This window comes from Typopeltis vanoorti, chromosome 9 (assembly GCF_054136105.1).
Source record: "Typopeltis vanoorti isolate ZY-2024b chromosome 9, IOZ_Tvanoo_1.0, whole genome shotgun sequence".
Lineage (NCBI taxonomy): Eukaryota > Metazoa > Arthropoda > Arachnida > Uropygi > Thelyphonidae > Typopeltis > Typopeltis vanoorti.
The window spans coordinates 32407532-32434448 of NC_143557.1; the positions used below are offsets into that span (position 1 = coordinate 32407532).

The following is a 26917-nucleotide window of genomic DNA, read 5'->3' on the forward strand; positions in this document are numbered from 1 at the left end:
ACGACGCCACTCATATATATATATATATATATATATATATATATATATATATATATATATATATATATATATATATATAACTCTGTTCTGGATGGATTGATTTTAAAGCAACTTGTTATTTGGGATCACCACTAGAATTTTTTGAATTTTGACTTGAATTAGACCAGTTTTAGTCCAAAAAAATTAGACAAAAATTATACATTATATGATCTGTCTGTCCAAAATGACAGACTCTGCTGTAATAAATGAATAACAACCAGAGAAGCAATGCTTCATGTCTGTCAATTACAAGTATTTTCAAGAAATTTACTATTATATGATTCACTAAGTTCAGTTCCAGACTTCTTTTCTATTTCATGATTTTTTTTAAATCCCAAAATGGTAATATAAGGTATTAAGAGTGGTATTCATAAGTATCCATCAAAATTACCAATGAAAAATATAATTTAAAAGAATAGATGATTATTTTTTTTCAAAAGTTTCCATTTAATGTACATTTTTATAAATCGAAATTGTGAAATAATGTCAGAAGTGCTTTAGAAGCACGAAATGTTAGATCTGACAATATTGAAGTACTGACAAGTAACAGACTAATTGGGAGGAAAATTATGGATAGGAGATTAATAATAATAATGCAAACTTAATTATGTAGTACTGTCATAGCAGCCAGAACACCTCTTGAGAGTACATATCAGGAAATTGATGATAATATTATGATAAATAATATTTATTTTTGGATATTCAACACGAATTTGCTCTTTGTTCTGCTCACTCAAATGGATGCAGTAAATGGTAAGAATAACACTACAAAATAGCAAGAATAAAAATTCTCAGATGTTTGTTTCATTAGTATATTATTTTTGGGTGAAATCTGGTAATGTTTACTAATGCCTTGGTTTAGCTTTGTGAAGGGCTTTATTCAGGATATGCTAAGATTCACGGTCTCAACACTTCACATAATAGTAAATATTCTTAAATTTGAAGAAATGTATACTTTAAATAAATATGCAGAAGGCATAAGAGAACATATCCTCCAAAATCATTAAAACAAGAGTCACAACTAACAATGGCCCTTTTACAGTCCATCTTGAAACTTAGAGAACATTTCGCTGCCTCCTCCTTCATTCTGTTATTTGGAACAGTCTTTCCCTGCTCTGCCTTCACCCAAAGATTACAATCTTCAGCTATTCAAGCAAAATGTGAACAGATTCCTCTTGCCCACACACTGCACTAATGTGCTATATGTCTCGTGGCCATTCATGTGTGGATCAGATATTAAAAAAAACTGTTGAACACAATAACTAGATGCTGTTTACTAGATAAAATCATATTCAAAGAAAATAAACATATTAGTAGTGAGGTAGTATGGTGACATGGATCATTAACTGTGAGGAATCCAAGATCAGAGTAATAACAGCTTATTAAATTTTAAGTAAACTGTGTATTACACGACTGTAGTTTTATTAATCAATTAATGTGCATGATTTCTTATTTGCCAATAAGAGGTGTAATGAATGCTAACAGATTCACTGAGTTGAGTAAGTGATAAATCTAACATTTTTAACAGCTAGGAAGGTGAAATCAAAAGGACTCAATGGCAGCTGGCTGAAAGCAGTGATGAAATGAATTTTGAGACAAATAAGAAGGGAGGAGGAGACAGTTCTTATGTGACAATACACAAAGTTAATAAAGAGCTTTTATGATTTGAATAGCTGCAAAAATTAATACAGAATTTATGTTTTTCAATCTTCATCTTAAAGAGTATTTTTGGAAAAATTATACTACAATTATTATTGGACAGGCATCATTCACCACAGACTTCAAATACTCATCAAGAGAGGCCCTCGCTATTCACACAATAGTTGTCATACCTATCCTTGATTTTATTCACTGACAAAGCACTCCTAACACTGTCAACACATTCCACTCGTATATGACTCTCCGAGCAAAAAATATAGTTCTGACACCCTTACTAACGACACTTACTTTATTTCCAGCATGATTCATTGTTCTCCCTTTAATTGTGTATTGGAGAACTTTCTCTGCATCTATTCTATAAAACCCTTTTTTGTAATATATATCTCCTCTTTTCTGCCTCTCAACCAACTTATACAACTCAAAAATACTCAATGCATCCTCACACTCCACAAACAACTCACCATCTTGATTACTATCAAAGCCTTATACAGAGGAATAATAACTTCCTTATAGCAGCTTGTCAGTGTACTCTTCTCTAAATTAATAACCCTATGAGATACTTTGGACCAAAACAATATGCCCTCTGCATTTCATCTCCCTATAAATTATCACTCCTAAATCCCTAGCTTCATTCATTTCCTGGAGTCCATTATCAAGATTACACAGTTTGTAATCTTTTTTTCCCCATAGTTCATAAGATTAAGAACTATGGGGAGAAAACACATTTTCCTCATTTTTAAACAGGCTTCCATTTACTTTTTTTTTCTGTACTATATCATTCTACTGACATTATTCTGCAGGATCTATGCATTATCTTCAGTGTGTAGAATAATGGAGACAAATTCCTGTGTAGGAGAAGTAATTTACTTAAAACTAAGATAAACTAATACTCAATGTTTTGACCTTTATATCAATGTCATCATGTGGAGTCATAAGCTACAGCATAACTGTTCTGGTGAACCAAAGAAGTTATGCTGTAATTTCTGGTGAGGGAAAGAAAAAGAGAATGGGCAAAAAAATCAAATAATAAAAATAATAATTAAAAAAGTAATAAAATAAATTAAAAAGAGTAATAATTGGGGTGTATGGGATGTCGAGGAGAGATAATACCTCTCCACTTGGATGGTTGCACATAATTGTGGTTAAATGTTCTCAATGGACACCCAACTCTCACTCATGACTCCAGGAAGCTACTGTAAACTGGTAGTGGCCGGGTAAACTGTGTCAACCCACAGGCAAAACTAAGTGAGAGTAGCCAGATATGGTGATCTCAAGCAGTGAATGTATTCAGCTGCAAACAGTGTCTGTACTCCATGTTAGGAGCAGCTGAATTCAGGTCAAGAAGTAGTGGTTGACACCTGACGAAACTTAACCATTGAAACTGAATGAACTCAAACAACCTAAAGATGCATGATGGCTTGACCATTGCCCAGTCAAACAAGAGTTGCACCCATTATTAAGGAACCAAGATAATGAAGGTGAAAAATATGTTATTGGAACAAAACATCACCTAGTAGACAGGAAAAACATAACAAGCATAGGAACATGGAATGTAAGAACTCTTCACCATGAAGGAGCATTGGAAATACTACTGCATGAATTAGACAACTATAGATGGGAAGTGATTAGACTCTGTGAAACCAGATGGAATGGAAAAGAAGAATTTCACTATGGACAGTACAAAATTTTAACTTCATGCAGAAAGGACAACAAACACCAAGAGGGAGTAGCACTTATATTAAAACCAAAGATGTTGAAAGTTTATTTTTCATTTGGTTAGACTATAATAAATTTAGTTTAATCCTTTATCCAAGTGTCAGCAAACAACGTTTGCGCCTGAAAGTATCTTCAGGACTGGGGTAAGGTGGTACAACACCGGACAACTCGTTGCAAAGGTGGGGAGCAAGCTAACAATACTCCTATCTCAGTATCTCCCATAATACAAAACACATCTCCTTGCAGATATGTATAATGTTATGCATTAAGGCAGAGGGCCACTACCCAGACTAGTTTAGACCTTTATTGAGGTCTCTTCAGTGGGAGCAAGGCCTGAGTGGAGATACCAGGCAGAAGCATTAACAAGGTCATCTCTACCTATAGGAGTTGCCAAACAGTGTGCCACCTTTTTATTAAATTACTCTGGATTTAGAGAAAGATGTTGAAAGTTTATTTTTCACTTGGTTAGACTATAATAAATTTAGTTTAATCCTTTATCCAAGTGTCAGCAAACAAAGTTTGCGCCTGAAAGTATCTTCAGGACTGAGGTAAGATGGTACAACACTGGGCAACTCGTTGCAAAGGTGGAGCAAGCTCACCACACTCCTATCTCAGTATCTCCCTATATCTCTCATTATCTATCCCTATCCCTCAGTATCTATCCTATACATAGAGATGACCTTGCTAATTTTAAGGTCATCTTAAAGTTTAAGGATTAAACTAAATTTATTATAGTCTAACCAAGTGAAAAATAAACTTTCAACATCTTTCTCTAAATCCAGAGTAATTTAATAAAAAGGTGGCACACCGTTTGGCAACTCCTACAGGTACAGATGACCTTGCTAATGCTTCTGCCTGGTATCTCCACTCGGGCCTGGCTCCCACTGAAGAGACCTTAATAAAGGTCGAAACTAGTCTGGGTAGTGGCCCTCCGCCTTAATGCATAACATTATACATATCTGCAAGGAGATGTGTTTTGCATTATGGGGGATACTGAGATAGGAGTGTTGTGAGCTTGCTCCATCTTTGCAATGAGTTGCCCGGTGTTGTACCACCTTACCTCAGTCCTGAAGATACTTTCAGGCGCAAACTTTGTTTGCTGACACTTGGATAAAGAATTAAACTAAATTTATTATTATATTAAAACCAAAGGCTCAAAACTCTCTATTGTCTTATAATTCTATCTCACCTAAGACAATTAAAGCAAGATTTAAAACATCAACTGGATCACTGACTATTATTCAGGTATACTCACTAACTTCAACATCATCAGAAGAAGATATTGAGGAGTTCTATACAGATTTGCAAAAAGCAGTATAGCAGACATTAAGTCAAGATCTCCTAACTGTAATGAGGGACTTACACACAAAAAGTAGGCAAAGACTGGGATACCTGGCCAAGAGTAATCGGGCATTTTGGGTATGGAGAAAGCAATGAATGTGGCGAAAGACTGCTAAACTTCTGCAAAAATAACAGACTGACAATAACCAACACTCTCTTTAAACAACCAAAAAAACCCCCAAAGAAAATGGACATGGATATCACCAGACAGTCAAACCAAGAATATGAATGACTATTAAATGGATAAGAATCCTATATTGTTATATAGCCAGTAAGTGAAACTCAAGATCGATAACTACGATCTATGAGTTTCAATGCCGAAAAACTATCAGCGAAGGCAATTCGAAGCAAAGGTGGAGCAAGCTCCCTCACTATTCTTGATATTCTCTCATAATGTAAAACACAGCTCCTAGGAGATGTAATACTGTCATTACATTATGAGGGGAGGTCACTACCCAGACTGGTTTCAACCTTTTTTGAGGTCTCATCAGTGAGTATATCAAGAATAGTGAGGGAGCTTGCTCCACCTTTGCTTCAAATTGCCTTCGCCGATAGTTTTTCGGCATTGAAACTCATAGATCGTAGTTATCGATCTTGAGTTTCACTTACTGGCTATATAACAATATAGGATTCTTATCCATTTAATATCTATTCAATTGCCAGAAAACTAGCCTTTTGGCTTTTAATTTTAATTACAATATGAATGACTATATTATTGTAAACCAGATGGAAATCTTCTTTTTCTTCCTTTCCAGGCTTATAGGCCAAGTGGTCTGTTCCAGACTCAATGCAGAGGAAGACCGTTAAAAAGATGGAAATCTTTTTAATGGTCTTCCTCTGCATCGGGTACCTTTTGGGTGGTAATATAGAATTTGTTTAGGTATTCTGCTTTTATTCATTCTCAGTATGTGTTCTTTTCATTTTTCTCTATAACTGTTTCATATTAATAACTTATAACTGTTTCATTTAGGGAGTATGTAATTCCAAGTTTATTTCTGATTTCACTACTTTTCATTTTGTCCATTATTGTGACTCCTTCAAGTTCTAAGTAGAAATTTCATTTCGGATAATTCAATTCTTCTTTCATCTGCTTTTTTGTAAATGAAAGATGAAAATCAAGTACACTAAATTGCAGATCCTTTGTTGCAGACTGTGGATCAGACCACAGTCTGCAAACCTAGTACTAGCAAACCTAAGAATAAAGTTAAAATCTGAAAGCACTTTTAGAGTCAAAAGGAGACTGAATGTAAGTAAACTATAAGACAATAATATTCTAAGAAAATATCAACTAGAACTAGATAAAAACCTGAAGGAACCACCAAAACATAATATAAGTATCGAAGAACATTGGTGCAAATTAAAGGAAATAATAAAATCGGCAGAAAATACAATAGGTTACACAGAAAGAGAAAGTAAAAAGATTGGATCTTGAATGAAGTAAAAAGGTTAAGTGACCAAAGGAAAAGAATGAAACAGAACTATAACAGAAATGAATATAATAGATTAATCAGAGAAATTAGAAAACTAGTTAAAAGAAACAAGAATAACTGGTTAGAAGAAAAATGCAAAATGGCAGAGGAGCTATCAAAAGCAAATAACCTCCATGGATTATATAAACAAATAGATCAAATCAGTAAGACACTGACAACAAAAATGATAATGATTAGAACAAAGAGGGACAACTAACTGAAAGTAATTTAGAATTCCAGCCACTGAAATGGAAAAGGAAACAAATATCTTTACCAAAGAAATAATAGCACACAGCCTTGATAAACTTAAAACTAGGAAAGCACCCGACATTCCTCAGATGCATGCAGAATTCTTAAAAGCAGGAAAGGAACAACTTCTGGAACCATTAAAAACGTTATTTGAAAGGATCTACAAAAATGAAGCAATACCTGCTGATTGGACCAACTATAACTCCTATATATGAAAAAGGAAATAAAACAGAATGCAATAATTACAGAGGCATTAGCCTCCTCAGTATTCCAAGTAAGGTTTCTATGAAAGCACTCCAAAAACAAATTAAGCCATATATAGAACTAGGATATGAACAAGTAGGTTTTAGAAAAGGACAAAGGATAATTGATCAATTATTCACCTTAAAAGAGCTAATGGAAAATATGCTAGAGTACAACCAAAATTGCTATATAAATTTCATAGACTTTTGGTCAAGCATTTGATTCAATCCATAGAAGCTAACCATGGGAAACTACGAAAGAATTTGGAATTCCCAACAAAACTTTAAGAAAAATAAAGAATTTATACGAGAAATCTGAAAGTGCAGTATGAGTGGAGGACACTTTAACAAACTGGTTCCACACAGCGAGTAGAGTAAGACAGGGATGAAATCTATCACTGGACCTGTTCAATCTTACACTGGAAGAAGCAACCAGTAAGGCCTTAAACAAAGAAGACTCTGGAATCAAAATATATAGGGAAAAATATAACAAATTTAAAATTTGCAGACAACATTGAATTACTTGCAAGCATGGAAAAAAATCTACAATGAATTTCTGATAAAATAAAGGAAGAATGTATAAAATTTAGATGAAACCTAAATATAGACAAAGCAAAAATTATGCAAATAGGAAAAAAGAAACACCAATCTGAAAATTGAAATTGATAGTAAGAATCTAGAGCAGGTAGAAAACTTCACTTACCTCGGAAGTGTAATTGAGTATAACCGGAAAATTACAAAAGATAAAAAAAAACAGACAAATTAGCCACACATCCCAAACTTTTGGACGACTAAATAAAATATGGAAGTCAAGAGACATCAAATAAGTAACAAAAGTAAAAATCTATGAGACTATTGTCCTCCCAATACTTCCCTATGAAAATGAATGCTGGAATCTCCAAAAAGCTGAAGAGAAAAAATTATTAAATACTGAAATGGGTTGGCTAAGAAGATTACTTGGAGTATCTCTGCTGGATAGACTAAGAAACAAAGACATAAGGAAACGAGAAAAACACGAAATAACAATAATAGACAAAATCCAAGAAAGAAGACTGCGATGGTTGGCCATGTGACTAGAATGGGAACAGAAAGATTACCAACTAAAGCCCTGTATACAGCGATGGAAGGTAAAAGATCCAAAGGACGGCTCAGAATTAGATGGAGAGACAAAATAAAAGAGGACCTGAAAATCAAATCACAACAAGAGACACCAAACTGGACAGAATTGTTCAGACTCTCCAGGGACAGACAGAAGTGGAAAGAGTTCATTTGGACTCATTATCATCATCCACATAGATGATGGAAGAGAGAAGAATTAAATACTTAAATATGCAGAACCACATCAACTGCTAATGGTTAGTTTAGTTCTTTAAGCTCTTGTATTTTTAAGTTCTATTTATTGGTTTATTGTCCATCGACCATTTATTAGAAATTGATTTATATTTCTCCTGGTTATTTGTGTTTGTTGATTTTTGGAGTTCTGCCATTTCTTCTGTTGTTCTATTTCTAGATGCTATATGGGATGCAAATGGACCTTCCAGACTCTTGGAACTGTTACGCCAATATTCTTGTTAAGAATGGAATGATGGGATTGGCATCTTCTCACAGGCTTCTTTGATATTCTTTCATACCAAGTTTTGGTACAACACAAAGACCAGGCACCTTTTTTACAATAATTTGTGACACACTACTAGAGGTTCATGATCAGAAAGGTCTGATTTTCCACTATCAAGGAATTTAATGATGTGTGTTGTTTGTATTCTTCTTTTCTTAATGAGATTGTCTGTCCTGTTTCCCTTATGCAGGGTAAATTACGGGTGCACTGGATTTGGTAAGCCTTGTCTACATACACCCTTAGGTGTGTGGACTAGGTTCTTTTACTTGAAGGGTGGTGAATGAGTGGAATGGATTGCCAGAGATGGTTGTGAGCATCACAACAATGAATAAGTTTAAAGAGATGTATGACAGGTGTTGTGTTAATGGATAGAATGGGTCTCGTGCAATGAGTCTTTTGACTACATGGAATGCCCATATCAGTAATAATAATAATAATAATAATAATGAGATAACAATCTTCCTATCCAACTTAATAATCTATTATCTACCCCCCCCCCTTCCACACACACAATATGTCCCGATTTAAATTCAACTTATTTTGGTATTTGAAATGTTATTCAACATTTTTAAGGCATTTCGAAAACCTAGATATACTATTGTACAGGTACCCCCCCCTATCTAATATATCTGTCACCTTGATGCAAACAGACTTCTAAAGCACAAGTTCCGTTTAACAAATCCAGCCCTTATGCAGTGGAACAATTTCACCATCCTTCCAATCCACTGGGATCCTTCCCATTACAAGGTTCTTGTTAAACAATCATGTCGAGGGTGCCACAAATACTTTGGAAAATTACCTTAAAAAGCTGTGTTATTTTATCATGCCTTACTGCTTTGTTATCATCAAGTTTATTTAATTCTTTACTACCATTTAGTTCATTTAATTCCTTGCTATTGTAAAATCCAACGCAAAAATTTTGTTTTTGTGTAAAAAAAAAAAGAAACGAAAAGAAAAGAAAATGGTTTTCAAAATATTTTGAATATAGAAATTGTATTACACTCAAATGAGTAAATAATTCTGTTGTAAAAGTGCATAAAATATCAATCTAAAGTGACCTGTATATAAAAGGATAAGTAAAGGATCAACCCAGATTATCACGATGACGAGGCAACATCAAGAGGTCACAAGGTCATGCAATGTTAGAAAAAGGTGCCACGAACGGAGGGAAGAAGGACATCATCACGCTAGAGGCTAACCCCATAAACTACTAGGTAAAGGACTGGGAATTGTATTGGACTGGAGGATGGAGACAAACCAGAAAGGCTCTTTTCATCTCTAGGATTCTTTGCTTGGTCTCTAAGGCCATCTCTTGGTTTTTTCGTCTCCAGACTTTGGTTCCAGGTACGTGACCCCAGGTGTGGGGAAGGGAGGAGAGGCCGTTATTTCAATGTATTTCCTTTGGATGCAAGGACATGATACGAGAGTGTGGTTACCCATTAGAAATTGCAGTGACTTCAGAAGTTCCGTTCCAGTTTTCCAAAGGAGAATCAACCTAAGCTTTCCTGGAGAACTCCTACAGCAGAACCGCCAGGATATCCAGGCTACAGCCAGTACCCAGGAAGAAGATGCAACGTCGAGCTAAACTAGATGAAGTTTGTCCAAGTTGATTGAACTGTGCTTGTAAAAGTCAATGTAAGTAAGCACAATTTTGTTAATGTCTTAAAAGCTTACAACTAAGAATTGTATGTGTGCTTACAGGAAATTGTTAGTATTTAGTTAGTTAATAAGTTGCAGTAATGAAAGGGAAAACAAATGCTAACCTATATATGTAGTGAATGAAATTTAAATAAGTGTAATTTAACATAAGAAGCATCTACATGTCTAATTTAAAGATCTAAGCATTGTGACAGGGTTAACTAAGTGTTGTGTGTATAATGTTCAGTTTCATATTTTGTCTGCTGTGTATGCAATAGGCCTTAGAGAGTTAATGACTCCTATTTGTTTATGCATTGTACTATTTTACTAGGTTGAAATAAAATGTTTTGTTTGTGTAACTATCTTGCCTGATCTATTTCCCAATGCACAGTCTTCAAAAAAATTAGTGAACCTGTAAGCCTGTTTAATTAAGAATTGCCACGACTATCTATAAAGGATTGTGTATGTTAAATTTGATCTTGCATATGTTCCACACTTAAATTCTCAAGCTATATATATAATTTAGAATGGTGCAGTCATTAAACAAAATAAAGTTTTCTAATAAATTTAGTTTAATCCTATATCCAAGTGTAAGCAAACAAAGTTTGCGCCTGAAGTATCTTCAGGACTGAGGCAACTCATAGTAAAGGTGGACCAAGCTCTCATCACTCCTTGTCTCAGTATCTCCCATAATGCAAAGCACATCTCCTTGCAGATATGTATAATGCTATGCATTAAGGGAAGGGCCACTACCCAGACCGGTTTCGACCTTTATTGAGGTCTCATCAGTGGGAGCCAAACCCAGAAGTGGTGATACTAAGGCAGAAGCAATGGAGAGGTCATATTTACTTATACGAGTTGCCAAAAGGTGTACCACCTTATTATTAAATTATTCTGCATTTAGAGAAAGATGTTGGAAGTTTATTTTCCACTTAGTTAGACTATAATAAACTTAGTTTAAATCTTTTATCCAAGTGTAAGCAAACAAAGTTTGTGCCTGAAGTATCTTCAGGACAGAGGTTTCGTCAGTGGGAGCCAGAAGCAATGGAGAAGTCATATTTACTTATTTTGGGAGATACTGAGACAAGGAGTGATGAGAGCTTGGTCCACCTTTACTACAAGTTGCCTCAGTCACGAAGATACTTCAGGCGCAAACTTTGTTTGCTTACACTTGGATAAAGGATTAAACTAAATTTATTATAGTCTAACCAAGTGGAAAATAAACTTCCAACATCTTTCTCTAAATCCAATCCAGAGTAATTTAATAATAAGGTGAGACACCTTTTGGCCACTCGTATAGGTAAATATGACTTCTACATTTGCTTCCACCTTAGTATCACCACCTCAGGGTCTGGCTCCCACTGACGAGACCTCAATAAAGGTCAAAACCGGTCTGGGTAGTGGCCTTTCCCTTAATGCATAGCATTATACATGTCCACAAAGAGATGTGCTTTGCATTATGGGAGATACTGAGACAATGAGTGACGAAAGCTTGGTCTGCCTTTACTACAAGTTGCCTCAGTCCTGAAGATACTTCAGGTGCAAACATTGTTTGCTTACACTTGGATCAAGGATTAAACTAAATTTATTATAGTCTAACCAAGTGGAAAATAAACTTCCAAATTTTTCTAAATTGCATAGTTTGAGAGAGCTGATAACCTGTTTATCGTGGATAGACTAATAACAAAGGTCATTCATTAGCAGTGCGAACATAAAGAATATTATAAAGGATTAATAGCGAGATCCATATTAAGCAGATTATAGTTTTATTTGAGTAAAGTAGAAGAAATAAATTAGGCCTAAAAATGCACATGTAAAAGGAATAAAAAGGCGCAGTTGATAGCAATATAAAACTGATAGTAGAATTTTGATAAGAGACGCAGTCAGAAGAACCTCTTAAATATTCTTAACATACAACAATTAAAAAATTTTACATCATCACAGCTTCTCCTATTTAAGTGCTCATTGATGCTCTGTTTATCATGTTCCCCTGTAGAAGTCCCTTGATGTACTGTTCACTATATTCTCAGCATGATTACCTGGCCACAATTTCCATCAACTAACAACATCCTTCCAGGACTTCTAATGCAACAGATTACTGACTTTCATATTATACTGCTTCCATAATGCCAATTTCTTTTGGAATGTTTCCTTAATTTCAATATGCATCAATTTTAAACCCAACCTATTTAAATATACTGAACTTTGGAATACTAAGAAATGTTCCTTTGACCAGTGTCCAATAAGCAGTAACCTCCTTTCCACCAAATGTCCCCAAAGTTTCCATAACAATCTGGTTTGTAGTTCAACAAATATCCTTTCCTCGGTGCAGGTGTGTGATTATCTCACAGCCACTTTCACAAATGGAAGGCATATATGCAGTGCATATCATTTAATGTGTTCAAAATAACATCCTCTGATGCAGGATATGCCAAAGAAGTCATGTATGCAATGCAGTTATCATTCCTCATCTTTTAAAATCTCGAATGTCTTTCACAATATCTGCCTGGTGAATAAATGGGTATTATGCCATACTTATATATATATATATATATATAAGTATATATACAGGGTGTCCCAAAATTTATGCAAGATTTAAATTTAGCGCCATTTGTGCGGTAAAGTGTTGGCAACGAGAAAAAAAAAAGACAGCGTGACAGCTGACAGTTCAGGGTTATTAAAAATGACCACACACACAGCGAAGAGAGTTCATTGAATGGATTATGGAACAGTTATTTTTCGAACAAAATCATCTTCAGCGATGAGGCGCATTTTCATCTTGATGGCTTCGTTAATCGACAAAATTGTCGCATTTGGGGTTCAGAAAATCCACGATTGTTGAGAAACAAATGCATCCGCAACGTGTCACTGTTTGGTGCGGATTTTGGGCTGGAGGCATCATCGGTCCATTCTTCTTCGAAAATGCGGCTGGTAAGGCAATAACAGTTAATGATGCTCGCTATCGCGACATGATAATCCAGTTTTTTGTGCCTAAATTGCAAGATATGGATGTGGACGACATGTGGTTTCAACAAGACGGTGCCACATGCCATACAGCCCGATAAACAATTCAATTACTGCATGAGTCATTTCCTGGTCATGTAATTTCCCGTTTTGGTGATCAGAATTTGCCGCCCAGATCATGTGACTTAACGTCGTTGGACTTTTTTCTTTGGGGTTTTTTGAAGTCTAAGGTTTATGCCAACAAGCCCACGACCACCCATGCCTTGAAGGAGGAAATTGAGCATTGTATCAACGAAATTCAGCCACATTTATGCAAAACGGTCATGGAAAATTTCGACAAAAGAGTGAGTATGTGCCAGCAAAGCCGTGGAGGCCATTTACCCGATATGCTATTCCATGCATAACCCTATACTGTATACTTTATGAATCAATAAGAAATTACAATTTTTAATTAAAAACCTATGTTTTCTATCAAAATCACTTCTTGCGTGAATTTTGGGACACCCTGTATATATATATATATATATACAGGGTGTTCGGGATAAATTTGACAGTTTCGTAAGGAAAAAGAAAATCTTCTTTGTATCTATTAAATTTAATGAATTGACAAAAAAACATTACAGGCAGAGTTAATTACAATACTATCAACAAGATTTACTCAAAATAACCACCATTAGCATCGATCACAGCTTCAATTCTGCTTCGGAACCTCGAACAAGCTGATGCTACAGTCTCCCTGGGAAGGGCCGCAAAAACTGTTTTAATTTTATCCATTAACTGGGCTTTTGTATTACTGGAAGTGCGATTGGTGTCTTTTTCAACTGCGCCCCATACAAAATAATCCATGGGGTTAAGGTCTGGGGAGTTTGGAGGCCAAACATTTGGACTGGTGAAGTCGTAGAAATTTTCAGACAACCATTTTTGACTTTTCCCAGAGGTGTGGCAAGGGGCCGAATCCTGCTGCCATACATACGGCCTACCATTGGCTACCCTTGTTATCCAGGGCTTGACTACAGTTAGCAACTCCACGAACAAAGCCCGAATTCCAATGCCAGGGTTCTTCAACACCTGTTCCTGCAGATTTGCGAGGAATTCTGCTGTACGAACGCAATCAGATCGTCTGCTAGGGATCTTTCTTCTTGCTACATCCTCGTAGTCACCATTGCAAGTCTCTAGTTCATTCCTGATTGTTTTTACTGTATTCAGGGAGCATTGGGCAGCAGTCGTAATATCCTTATTTTGATGGCGGGCACGAATCATCATGATACAAGTTATTCTCTTCCATGATTCAGGTGGGTTCCAGCTATCCATCCTTTCTGACATCTTGTATATGAATGAAGAAGGGTCCAAACTTTTAAATGAAGAGAAGTGTGTGTTAATACATGTAACTTACGGAAAAATATAATTAATTATAAATATGTCAAATTTATCCCGAACACCCTGTATATAATGATTATATACTAAATATAATCATTAATTTAATTTATTTACCTTAATGCTTGCACTAAAATCAAATCTGTGAAATCATGAAGTTCAACAAAAGCATCCAGCACCTTGATATTGAATTCATTTCTAAAACAGAAAGAATTATTTTTTAATATAAACAAAACTTAGTTTTCAAAGAAAAAAAAATCTGAGCAACAGCTAAAATAATTTGTATTTCATATAAAGCCTTGAGTCCTAATATTATAGTATGGTAAAGCATTCACGCATGTGTGTGTGAAACACAGCAATCTCAGTTACAGTCTGCCAGACTCACATAGCTCTGATTGGCGAACTCATGAAGTCATATGCTTGCACGTGCATAACAACAGAACTGTATCTCGGACTCCAATTCAAACATAACTACAGTTTTTAATGATCTGTTGTTGTAATCATGCAATGTTCTTTAGTCTTTTATTTGCTTTTTATGTTACCACACCTAACAAAGTCGGCATTCCGACAAATATGTGGTTATATTAAATTTACTTGTTTCTCTATTATCTTGGAATTCAGTCATTAAATAATATTTAACATATATATATATATACACTCATGAGCAGTTGAATTAGATACCTACAACAGCTAAAATAATTTGTATTTCATATAAAGCCTTGAGTCCTAATATTATAGTATGGTAAAGCATTCACCCATGTGTGTATGTGTGGTGAGTGTGTGAAACACAGCAATCTCAGTTACAGTCTGCCAGACTCACATAGCTCTGATTGGCGAACTCATGAAGTCATATGCTTGCATGTGCATAACAATAGAACTGTATCTCGGACTCCAATTCAAACATAACTACAGTTTTTAATGATCTGTTGTTGTAATCATGCAATGTTCTTTAGTCTTTTATTTGCTTTTTATGTTACCACACCTAACAAAGTCGGCATTCCGACAAATGTGTGGTTATATTAAATTTACTTGTTTCTCTATTATCTTGGAATTCAGTCATTAAATAATATTTAACATATATATATATATATATATATATACCCTCATGAGCAGTTGAATCAGATACCTGCCTAGTAGCGGGTAGCACCCCCTTTCGCCTTGATGACAGTGGCGATGTGGCATGGCATGGACTCCACAAGGCACCAGAAGCGTTGGGGGAGCCAAACTGATCCATGACCGCTGCACAGCCTCCCACAATGCATGGAGATTGGTCAGAGCAGGGTCCAGGGTGCGTATATATCTCTCTCTCGACAGTCCCAGATGTGTTCAATAGGATTGAGGTCAGGGAACCTCGGGGGCCAGCCAAGCATCCTCATGTCTGTGGAGTGTTCATCCACTCACTCGGCCACTATTCAGGAGCGGTGGACCGGTGCATTGTCTTGTTGTAGGTACAGGTCTCCTGGAGGGTGCTGTAGGCACAGAAATGGATGCATGTGATCTGACAGCAGATCCCGTCATTTGCCAGTGAGGGACGATGGTAGATTAGACCCATTTCATCCCACGTAAACAGTCCCAATACGAGGATACCACCACCACCACCGGCTTGAACTGTACCCTGCTGGCATGAGGGATCCATCGCTTCATGTGCTTGGGGACACACTCGTACCCTGCCATTGGCATGTACCAACGTGTACCTCGACTCATCAGTCCGAGGGTCCAATGGCCATGCTAATCGTTGTGCCTTGTGACGTGCGGTGAGCAGAGGTACCCTAGTCAGGCAGTGGCTTCTGTACCCCACAGTGTGGAGATGGTTCTAGATGGTGTGGCTGCTCACGTCGTTGTCCAGCATTGAATTGGCGAGTGATTTGCGGCACTGTGGCCCATCTATCCGTTGTTACCATCCGAGCTAGCCGACGGCGTCCCCTGTCATCGACATGTTGTATACCACGGCAGTTTTCCCTGGTGGCTGTGGTTTTACCCAATTCCATGTACTCACAGTACACTCTTGACACAGTGGCCCGTGAAAAGCCCAGTGCCTGCACGACTTCAGAGATGGAGTGCCCCATACGCCTGGCTCCGACTATCTGGCTGCGATCGAATTCACTGAGATCTCGAGGATTCCCCATTCTGTGCTCGACTATTACTCAGACAGTCAGTACAAGGTCTGACAACATCCCTGTCATGTGCCACTATTCCATTCGCCGGGGCAACCATAGCACCATTTTGCCAACACGGCAGGTATCTCTAATTCAACTGCTCATGAGTGTATATACACACACACACATATAATTACATACATAATATATAATTGTATGTATATAATACATATGTGTTCAAGTATCATAATATCAGGAATAATTATTAAATATAATGCATTAATTGCCAATCTACTTGCACCTATTTATAGGAATTCATACTGCTTTGAAATGGGTTTGTGAAATATAAATCAACAAATAACTGATCTAGAACTCTAGTTTCATATTACAGCTTAAATCAGTTGAAATTCTAGAAGGTATGTAGAGTTAACACTAACAATATCAAACACCATTGTAATAAACTACTGAAAAGCTCTCACCAAAGTTACAGAAGCAAAGGACTATTCTGAAAGGAATTCACTACAGCAAATTATTCGATATAATAGTTTGAATTTCTGAAAATTATTTTCATGAATCGTCAATTTTTTAATGCCAGTATAAAAGTTCAGTGGAAATGAAGCTGTCCTTGAGTAACTAACTCATAAGACAAAAAGTTAATTAATAAAAATTAAAAATTTAATTAGTAATTTTAAACATTAAATTTTTTTTAGCCTTTATGAATTGATTATATCAATACAGCTCTATTTCTACCAAGCATCTATCCTATTCTAATTTGTGCTCACATGATGTAGACCTACACTTTTTACCGTGTAGGTATTTGGAACCGAAATCCTACGGAATAGGTTGGTTACTCCTTATTCCTGGAAGTGTCCTATGCCTGTAGAAGCGTGTGTTCAAGGGCTGGTTGGCCTGTTCTGGGGGATGAAAACCTGAGTTTCTGGGTGAACCCCCCCCACCTTTGTATGAAACTGGCTAACTCACCTTTTATTGAAATAGAACCTGATAAAGGTTCCTTACATCACCGACAGGAATCAAACCCAGGGCTTTGTCAATACTGACTGAGCTATAGAGTCTCCTACATACTCTTTTATAATGCTATTCAATATAAGTAATTTATCTCAAAGGCTCAAATCTGGTGAGTATAGGACTGGCAACCCAGAGGTACCTTTAGCTGAATTTGATCATATTTCATGTTTATCAGATGGTCAAACCTCTTTACTGTTGCTTTAATTTCATCTTGTTACTTTCTAACAATAGTGAGTATGGCAGTGATGAACCCAAGGTAACCAATACCAATGCTAGACTTGGTCTAACTTTGTGCAGTATACTTCTGATATGTTGCCTGTAGATCCCATTTCCACTCTTCTTTCATTCTCGTCTCTGTTCTCTTCTCCTGCTCCTTCCACCCAATGCTATTGGAGTACTCGAGGGTTAGGGATCCCCCCCCCCCCATCTTTCTTTTCTTGTAGCAGGAGTCTGCCTTCTCTCCAAAGGTTTTTGACCCTAACCTTAAGGGACTCAGCGGCAGAGGAGTGGCAAGCAAGATGTAGTATTTTGCCTATAACTACTGTGAACAGAAGAAAACATTCAGAGGATATGTTAAATGTTGCTGCATTTGGGGCAGTCAATGCATTCCCCCCTCCAGAGGCCACTTAAGTGAGATGAAAAGTATGTGAAGTGATCAGCAAAGAACATAGCAAATATATCACAAATGATAGTAGAAACATTATTTAAAAGTGGAAAACGTAAACTGCTAGAAGAAGAATTAACAAAATTTAAGTGGAGCATAGTAGGTTATGTCAGAGACACATTGGACAGACGAGGGATATGTTAACCCAAAATGCAATAGTTTACTCAGGATCAGGAAGAAAAGATGGAATACGTAAAGAAGGAATGGCAATCATAGTAAAAAAATTGCCTCTTAAATTCAATAACAGAAATTATCCCAATATCTTCAAAATTAATCTCCCTAAGATTAAAGGCAAAAGAGACCACACACACATTAAGATAATACAAGTTCATGCACCAGATCACTCTCATGAGGAATTTCTCTCAAATCTGTAAACAGAAATTAGTAATATCAAAAGTTGACAGTAATGGGAGATTTCAAAGCAAAAAAATAGGCAAGTATTCTGAGGTTATGGATGGAGTAATGGGAAAGTTCGGATTGAAAGAAACGAAAGAGGATATAGATTTCTTGAATTTTGCAAGACAACAAAATTGACGATTACTAACAGTTTATTTTTTCATAGAGATAGTCAAATATACACATGGACCTCACCTGACAATTAAACTAAAAACTACATTAATTATATAGACATCATTTCAAATTATAAAAACCTTAAAAAAAATAGATATGGAGTCTGATCAGCAAAAATAAAGCTTAAATTCAAAACAACCATCAATTCTTAACTCTTGAAAACAAAGAAGAATTTTTGGAAAAAGGAAAGCATGTAATACGAGACATAAAAAATCAAATATTACAGAAAAAAGAGACAATAATAATAATTGACTTACTACTGAAATAATAGATCTCTGACATCAAAAGAAAAAGGTAAAAGAAAACTTCCTACTCAGAGCACACCTGAATTGCTAGAAAACCACAAGCAATTAAAAATAAATAAAATGACATCTAATTGTAGAGAAGCAAAATCAAAATGCAGTGTATGTCAGAATGCAGCTATCCATCATAAAACAAAATCAGTATATAGCACAATAAAAGAACCTTCAAAAACACACAAATCCATTCCACTAAAAATAAAAGAGGCAGCCTGACTGGTGAAGTTAAAAAAATGCTGAAATCTGGATTGCCTATTTGAAACAAATTTTTGCAAAAGTCAACACTGAAAATTATGAAAAAAAAGTTCGGTAAAAGGTTTAATAATAGGTTACTCACAACTTATTTTTAATGGTATTAACAACACCAAATGAACAATTTTGTAAAAAAAGATATTTATTAACTTGCTTATATCTCGCTGAATTTCAAATCAGCATCTTCAGAGCAAAACACAATGTATATATGACAGTGAGTAATGAAACAATACAAATTGTAAGAGACAAAAGATCTAAAGTCCTAATTTGGCATAATCCAATATTGTAAAAAAAAAAAAAAAATATTACAGCTATGTGGGAGTTTCTCTTAAGATAACATCCCAAATAATTTTTGGCAAATTAATGCAACCATATTTCTACAGGTTAGGAGAATTCTTCACAGTCATGTCTGACTCAAAAAAGAATCTTTTGGATCTGTAATGAATTTTTTTTACAACATTTACAACAACATTATATATTTTTTTCTACATTAGAGGGCATCAAATTAGGACTTTAGATTTTTGTCCGTTACAAAAATCACTGTCACGTATACATACTGTGTTGTGCTCAGAAGATGCTTATTGGAAATTTGACAAAATATCAGCAAGTTAATAAATATCTTTTTTTTTTATAAAACAGTTCGTTTGGTGTTGTTAATACTGTTAAAAATAAGTTAAAAAAACAGCTAAGCTTATCTGTTAGTATTAATAAGGTTATTGGTCTATAATTTATATATTCCTATATAATGCCTTTTTGGTATATGGGAATTATTCTTCCCAATTTCCAGTCATTAGGCATAAGGATTGGAAATTAATTTAAGACTCGGTTGAATAATTGCGCTAAATAATGCTGTGCTGTTTATCCTCCATACATCTAAAACTATCAGTATTTCATTTTTACTTGAAGCTTTTACTGTTTTGTTTTCATCTGTTTCCATCTTTAATATTTTTGGGATCTCTTCATTTTTACCAAACTTTTTTTTTTTTCATAATTTGTGTTGATTTGGGCAAAAATTTGTTTCAAATAGTCCATCTGGATTTCAGAATTTTTTTTTTTTTAACTTCACCAGTCAGATTGCCACTTTTATATCAATGGTATAGATTTGTGTTTTTCAAAGTTCTTTTATTCTGATTTTTAGTGGAACCTGTGGTATAGTAATTTAAATAATAAAGCAAACAAACTGGACAAACTGGCTGTTCTTTGGAAAAAAGAATAAAAGAACATCAATATTATATTGATTATAACAAACCTCTGAAGTCTGGTCTGGCGCAGCACAGTATTGACTCTACTCATAGTGTCCAGTGGGATAAAGCAGTTCTCCTCCATAGATGCAGATTCAAATATGAACGCTTATTCAAAGAAAGTTGTGAAACTATCTTACACTGACCGAATTTAAATAGAAATGACTGTATGTCTCTCTCAAAGATCTGGGAGACTTTTAACTTATGTAAAAAACCATTTATTTTAATAGATTAATTTGTTATTTCTATTATTTCCTAGCATGCGGTCACAATTGTATTTTAATAGGTGATCCACCGAACGTTTTGCTTGTATTCCATTCCTATTACAGACACTGAAGATGTACTATTAATTTTAGTACAAAATATCTGTCCATTTACTAATTAAAGATATCACTGTGGTTTTAAAAAGTATGATCTATTTCAAAGCTTTTGGTCATAACTCTTCCACTTCCTGCTTCTACCCTCATACTAACATTCTTCCTAATGAGGATTCTTTACTTAAAACTCTGTCTGTCTCTTTTCTTGCTTACTAACTCCAGGAGGAGGTCCTCCATTCTCCCTGAAGCTATTAGAGTACTCGAGGGCTAGGGGTGTTTCCTCCTCTTTCAACTAACCACTAATAGTTATAGTAGTGGGCAGCAGCACTACTTGTATTAACCTCCTGTAGCATACATGTTACAATACTGCGATGTGGAAGGCAAGGGGAAACCACCACATTACATTCCCAAGTAAAAGCAGCAATGGAAGTCAAAAATGAAATCAAGATTGGTGATGGAGCCTTCACTGAAGGAGTCATGCCCAGCAGGAGAAGTAACCGGGCTTCTCAGGTTGACAGCCAATGAAATCCTGGTACTTATTCAAAAATGAAGACAAGAAATAAGCTGAATATTGGAACATGGAATGCAAGAACACTGCTAGAACCAGGTAAAATAGAAAATGTGAAAAAAGAAATGGAAAGACTTGAAATAGACATTCTGGGCATTAGTGAGACGAGATGGGAGGGACAGGGTGATTTCTGGAGTGGAGAATTTCGGATAATATATTCAGGACAAAAGAAGGGTGAGTCAGGTATTGCAATAATGCTTCATGAAAAAGTTGGAAAGTTAATCACTACAATAATTAACTACAGTGACAGAATCATGGCGATTAGCATTCAAAATGAACCAGTAAACCTCAATATTATAATGGTCTATATGCCAACATCACAACATAGCGATGAAGAAATTTATGAACAAATAGAAGAAATCTGGAGCAGCTTTAAAGACAGAGACAATATAATAATAATGGGAGATTGGAATGCTATAATGAGAGAAGAGAGCAATGATAATGTTTCAGGAAGATTTGGTCTTGGACGTAGGAATGAAAGAGGAAAGCAACTAATAGAATTTTGTACACAAAAACAGTTAGTTATAGCAATTACACAATTTCAAGTTCCAAAAAGAAGATACACATGGAAAGCGCCTGGGGATTCAAATAGATATCAAATAGATTATATATTGGTCAAGAAAAGATACAGAAACCAAATAAAAAATTCCAAAAGCTATCCAGGTGCTGACATTAGTAGTGACCATAACCTTGTCTTAATGAAAACAGAACTGAAACATAGGAAACAAATCCAAAGATACAAACCAATAAGATGGAACCTTGAAAAATTAAGGAGTAAAGAAGTAAAGAGAGGATACCAAGAGGCAACTGATCATAACATTCCAGAAAACATAAATAGTCAGAATAATATTGAAAACCAATGGAATATGATTAAAGAGTTAATTACAAATTCATCAAATCAATTATTGAAAAATGCAGAAAAAGAAAAAAGAAAACATTGGATAACAGATGAAATACTTGGCCTTATGTATGAAAAAAGAAAATATAAAAATGCTGTTAAAGAAGAATATGAGGCCAAATACAAATATCTTAAAAATCAAATTACAAGAAAATGTAGACAAGCCAAAAAAGAATACCTGGAAGAACAGTGTAATAACATAGATGAATTTTATAAGAACAGAAAAAACAATGCCATCAAAGATGAAAATGGAAAATTACTAATAGAATCTGACGATATATTAATGGAATGGAAGAATGATCTTGAAAATGTCTATAATGGTGACGAGCTTGATGCTGATATCAGCATAGAAAATCAAAATGAAGATAATCTAGGACCCACAATAATGTGAGAAGACTTTGATAAAGCACTGTCCGAAATGAGTAAGGGAAAAAGTCCAGGTGTAGACAATATTCCTATAGAACTGCTACAAAATCTAGGTGATGAGACAAAAACCATACTCTATCAATTAATAGCTCAAATCTATGATAGAGGAGAAATACCAAAGGAGTTTATGAAATCATCCATAATACCAAAAAAAAAATAATGCAAACAAATGCAGCCAATTTAGAACAATAGCTTTAATCCCACACGTTAGCAAAATTCTGCTAAAAATTATTCAAAATAGAATTTATTCAAAAATAGATTGTCTATTGGATGAAGACTAATTTGAATTCAGAAAGAATAAAGGAACAAGAGAGGCAATACTCTGTTTAAGAACAATAATAGAGAGAAGATCAGACCTTAGTCAAAATACTTACATCTGCTTCCTTGATTTAGAGAAAGTATTTGATAAAGTAAACCAGCAAATACTCCTAAATTGTCTAACTAATATCGGCATAGATTTTAGGGATAGGAAAATAATTTATCAAATCTACAAAAGTCAAAATGGATGGATTAAAATCAATGATAAGGAGAAAATAGTAAATATAAGGAGTGTAGTAAGACAAGGATGTATACTTTCACCACTTTTATTTAATTTATATATTGAAAAGGCCATTCAGGAAACTAAAGATAAAATAAATAGTGGCATAAAGATAAATGGTGAGCAAGTCATGTGTATAAGATTTGCTGATGACATAGCTCTTGTAGCAGAAAACAGAACGTTAAAAACAATGCTAGAATTACTAAATAATAACCTTGAAAAATATAAAATGAAAATCAAAACAGATAAGACTAAAATCATTGCTACAGGCAAAATCCCTATCAATACAGGGCAAATAAAACAAGTGAAAAGCTTTAAATATTTAGGAAGCCTAATAACAGAAGATGGCAGAACAAGAGAAGACATAAGATCAAGAATAAACAATGCAAAAGCAAAATTCTCTAAGATGAAAAGCATTTTAACAGGAAACCTCAACCTACAATTGGAAAAAAAATTAGTAAAGACATTGATATGGAGCATTGCACTGTGTGGATGTGAAACCTGGATTCTAGGCAGAGAAGATGTAAGAAGATTGGAGGCTTTTGAAATGTGGTGCTGGCGTCGCATGAACAAAATAAAATGGACAGACAAAAAATCAAACCAACAAGTCCTGAGAGAGAGATAAACGAAACAAGAACTCTAATTAAATCAATCAAAATTAGAAGGGATAGGTGGTTTGGACATATACTTCAACATGATGGACTTGTGAAAAGAATAACTGAAGGCAAAATAGAGGGGAAAAGAAGAAGAGGCAGACCAAGGTAAAGCTTTCTTGACCAAGTCAAAGACACCACGGGTTTGAGGAGTTACCAGTAGGTTAAGAAGAAAGCCAATGACAGAGTGGAATGGAAGAAATTGCTGCTGAGCTACCAGTCCCAAGACTGATGCAACTGATGATGTGGCTTTTATGTGTTGCTTTATAATTTAAAGTTCTTTTATTGTATTCTTTACTCATTTTGTATTATGATGGATAGCTACATTCAGACATATATCTGCTTTTTGATTTATCCAGTTTGATTTTGCTTTGCTACATTTAGATGAAGACTGGAAAAACACAAATGAAGAGACAGAAAGAGAAAAGCACCATTTATAATATAATAAATTTATTATTATTTATATGGCTAAAATAGCCATATAAATAATAATAAATTTATTATATTTTTCATTTAGGAGCATTCCTTATTTTAAATACATTGGCTTTTTACTCAAGAATTTTTATTAGGGAATTATAAGTATTTTTGAGGTAAATATATGCAGACTAATAAAGGAAGAAATTTTCCACATACCTTGTTTGGATGTTAGGATGTCTTCGTTCTCCATACTTCTGCTGTTAGGCTGATAAAGGGGGTAAGAAACATGGGGGGGGGGTTTAAGGCAAGGTGGGAAGATGAAATTAGAAAACCTGGGTTTTTTTGAAAATAATATATATATATATATGTTATATCTAAGGGCGCTTCTTTGGGGAAAAGGAAGGGATTTATGGTAAATAGGGTGGGGAGGAAGCATTAACGGGGTACGAGTCATTTCGATCATGTATCGTCATTGGAACATTTCAGAAAAAGTGTAGAGCTATGTCATGTCGGCTTGGTATATCTGCCTTAGAAGGACTTTCGTTTTCGCTTATTGGTCAGAGTTGTGACCTAATTTTTATGTCGTAGAGCTTCAAACACTCGGAAATTAGGTAGGGTCGGTGGATGTTGATCAAGTTTTCGTCACATTTTATGGCTATTGTTTCTAATATTCTAAGCATTGTTTCATTGTCTTGTTTGTCTATCATTATGGCCTTGTCAATTTGCGGGGTATGTTTCTAGTCAAGGGCGTGAACTGCTATTTCTGTCTTCCCTGTACTCTGTATTTTATTTTTCTTTTTGATGTTGTTTTTTTGTGTTTAAATGTTCTGAATAGGGATGTTACAGTCACGGAAGTGTTCTTGTAGTCTAGCCCATAAAGACCTGATGGTAGAACCTGTTTAGGTGACATCACAGTCTTTCTGTCAAGGAAATTTGAGACTACGTTGTGGTGTTCTAGCATTTCTTTGTGTGTGAGAGAGATTTAGTGGGTTTTAGGAGAGTTGCTAATTTTTGGTTCGTGGTGAATTTAGTAATAAATTTAGTTTAATTATTTATCCAAGTGTAAGCAAAGAAAGTTTGAGCTTGGTCCACCTTTACCACTAGTTGCCTCAGTCCTGAATATACTTCAGGCACAAACTTTGTTTGCTTACACTTGAATAAAGGATTAAAATGAATTTATTATAATCTAACCAAGTGAAAAAAAAAAAATTCCAACATCTTTCTCTAAATCCAGAGTAATTTAATAATAAGGTGAGACACCTTTTAGCCACTCGTATAGGTAAATATGACTTCTACATTTGCTTCCACCTTAGTATCACCACCTCTGGGTCTGGCTCCCACTGACGAGACCTCAATAAAGGTCGAAACTGGTCTGGGTAGTGGTCCTTCCTTTAATACATAGCATTATACATGTCTGCAAGGAGATGTGTTTTGCAATTTGGGAGATTCTAAGACAAGTAGTGATGAGAGCTTGGTCCACCTTTACCACGAGTTTCCTCAGTCCTGAAGATACTTCAGGTGCAAACTTTGTTTGCTTACACTTGGATAAAGGATTAAACTAAATTTATTATAGTCTAACCAAGTGAAAAAAAAACTTCCAACACCATTCATAATAAAAGAAGAAATTTTGAATGCAATAAACCAAATGAACTTATCTAAGTCACCTGATTATGATGAACTTCCCGCTGAACTGTGGAAATATGGTGGCATAGTAGCTATCAATTTCCTGCTTGAACTTTTTAACCAAAATACTATATACTGGCAGAATTTCTGATGACTGGAAGACAGGCATCATAATACCAATTCTCAAAAATGGAGATAAATGAAGGTGTGAAAATAATAGACCCATAAAATTGCTAAGTCACAGCTACAAAATCTTCATATGAATTATTCAAAATAGTAGCCAGACTTTAATGAATGAAACAAAAGAGAAGATCAGGCAGGATTCAGACCTGGAAGGTCTACTATAGACTATATTTTTACAGTTAATAGCCTAGTTGAAAAGTGCTAGGTATAAAACTTACCTACACCCTCTGTCCAAAAAGAAACTGAACTTTTCGAAGATATAAGAAACTACTGGTGCCACCTGTTGTATCTTTTTGTTGTCGAAAGCAGCAACCTTCATTAGTGTTGTGTCAACTGTTTATGACATTTGTTTCATTAGAAGCGAGTTAGAGTGACAGTGTGCTTTGATGAACGGTCGTCACGATATTCATGCCATACGCGATGAATTCTCGCTATCAATCAGTTCAAAACTTTGAGATAAAACTCATTAATTGACCGTTTGTCAATTAATGAGTTTTCAATTAATAAAACTCATTAGTTGACCGTTTGGCAAGGCGGAATGAATTCTTTGTGGATAATAGAATCTTGGAATCATAGAAACAAATCAGCATTGTCTTTACTTTTGACTTATCCAAGAGACTTTTTTTCGGATGCCCTTTCTCTGGTGGTCTCCACTCAGCACTCTGGTGCTTTGTTTCGGGCTCATACTCAAAACATCACATTTCGTCATCAGTAATGATTGTTTCAAGGAAGTTTGAGTCCTTACAAGTGGTTTTAATGAGGTCCTTGCAGTGTTCAGTTCGATACATTTTTGGTCGTCGGTCAACTTGTGGGGAACAAATCGCGAATTAAATTTACGAA

At 35.2% G+C, this 26917-nt stretch overlaps 1 protein-coding gene across 2 annotated transcripts in view; it reads right to left on the reverse strand.

The window, feature by feature from the left end:
• step (cytohesin steppke) overlaps positions 1-26917 on the reverse strand; it is a 375568-nt gene that overhangs the window by 183680 nt on the left and 164971 nt on the right. For both annotated transcript variants that reach the window (XR_016548776.1, XM_090397533.1), the window contains exon 6: positions 14424-14504. Coding sequence is in view for 1 of the 2 variants with exons in the window: in XM_090397533.1 (XP_090253659.1) it covers positions 14424-14504 (81 nt within the window). In the remaining variant the exon portion in view is untranslated. The remainder of the gene's footprint in view (positions 1-14423; positions 14505-26917) is intronic.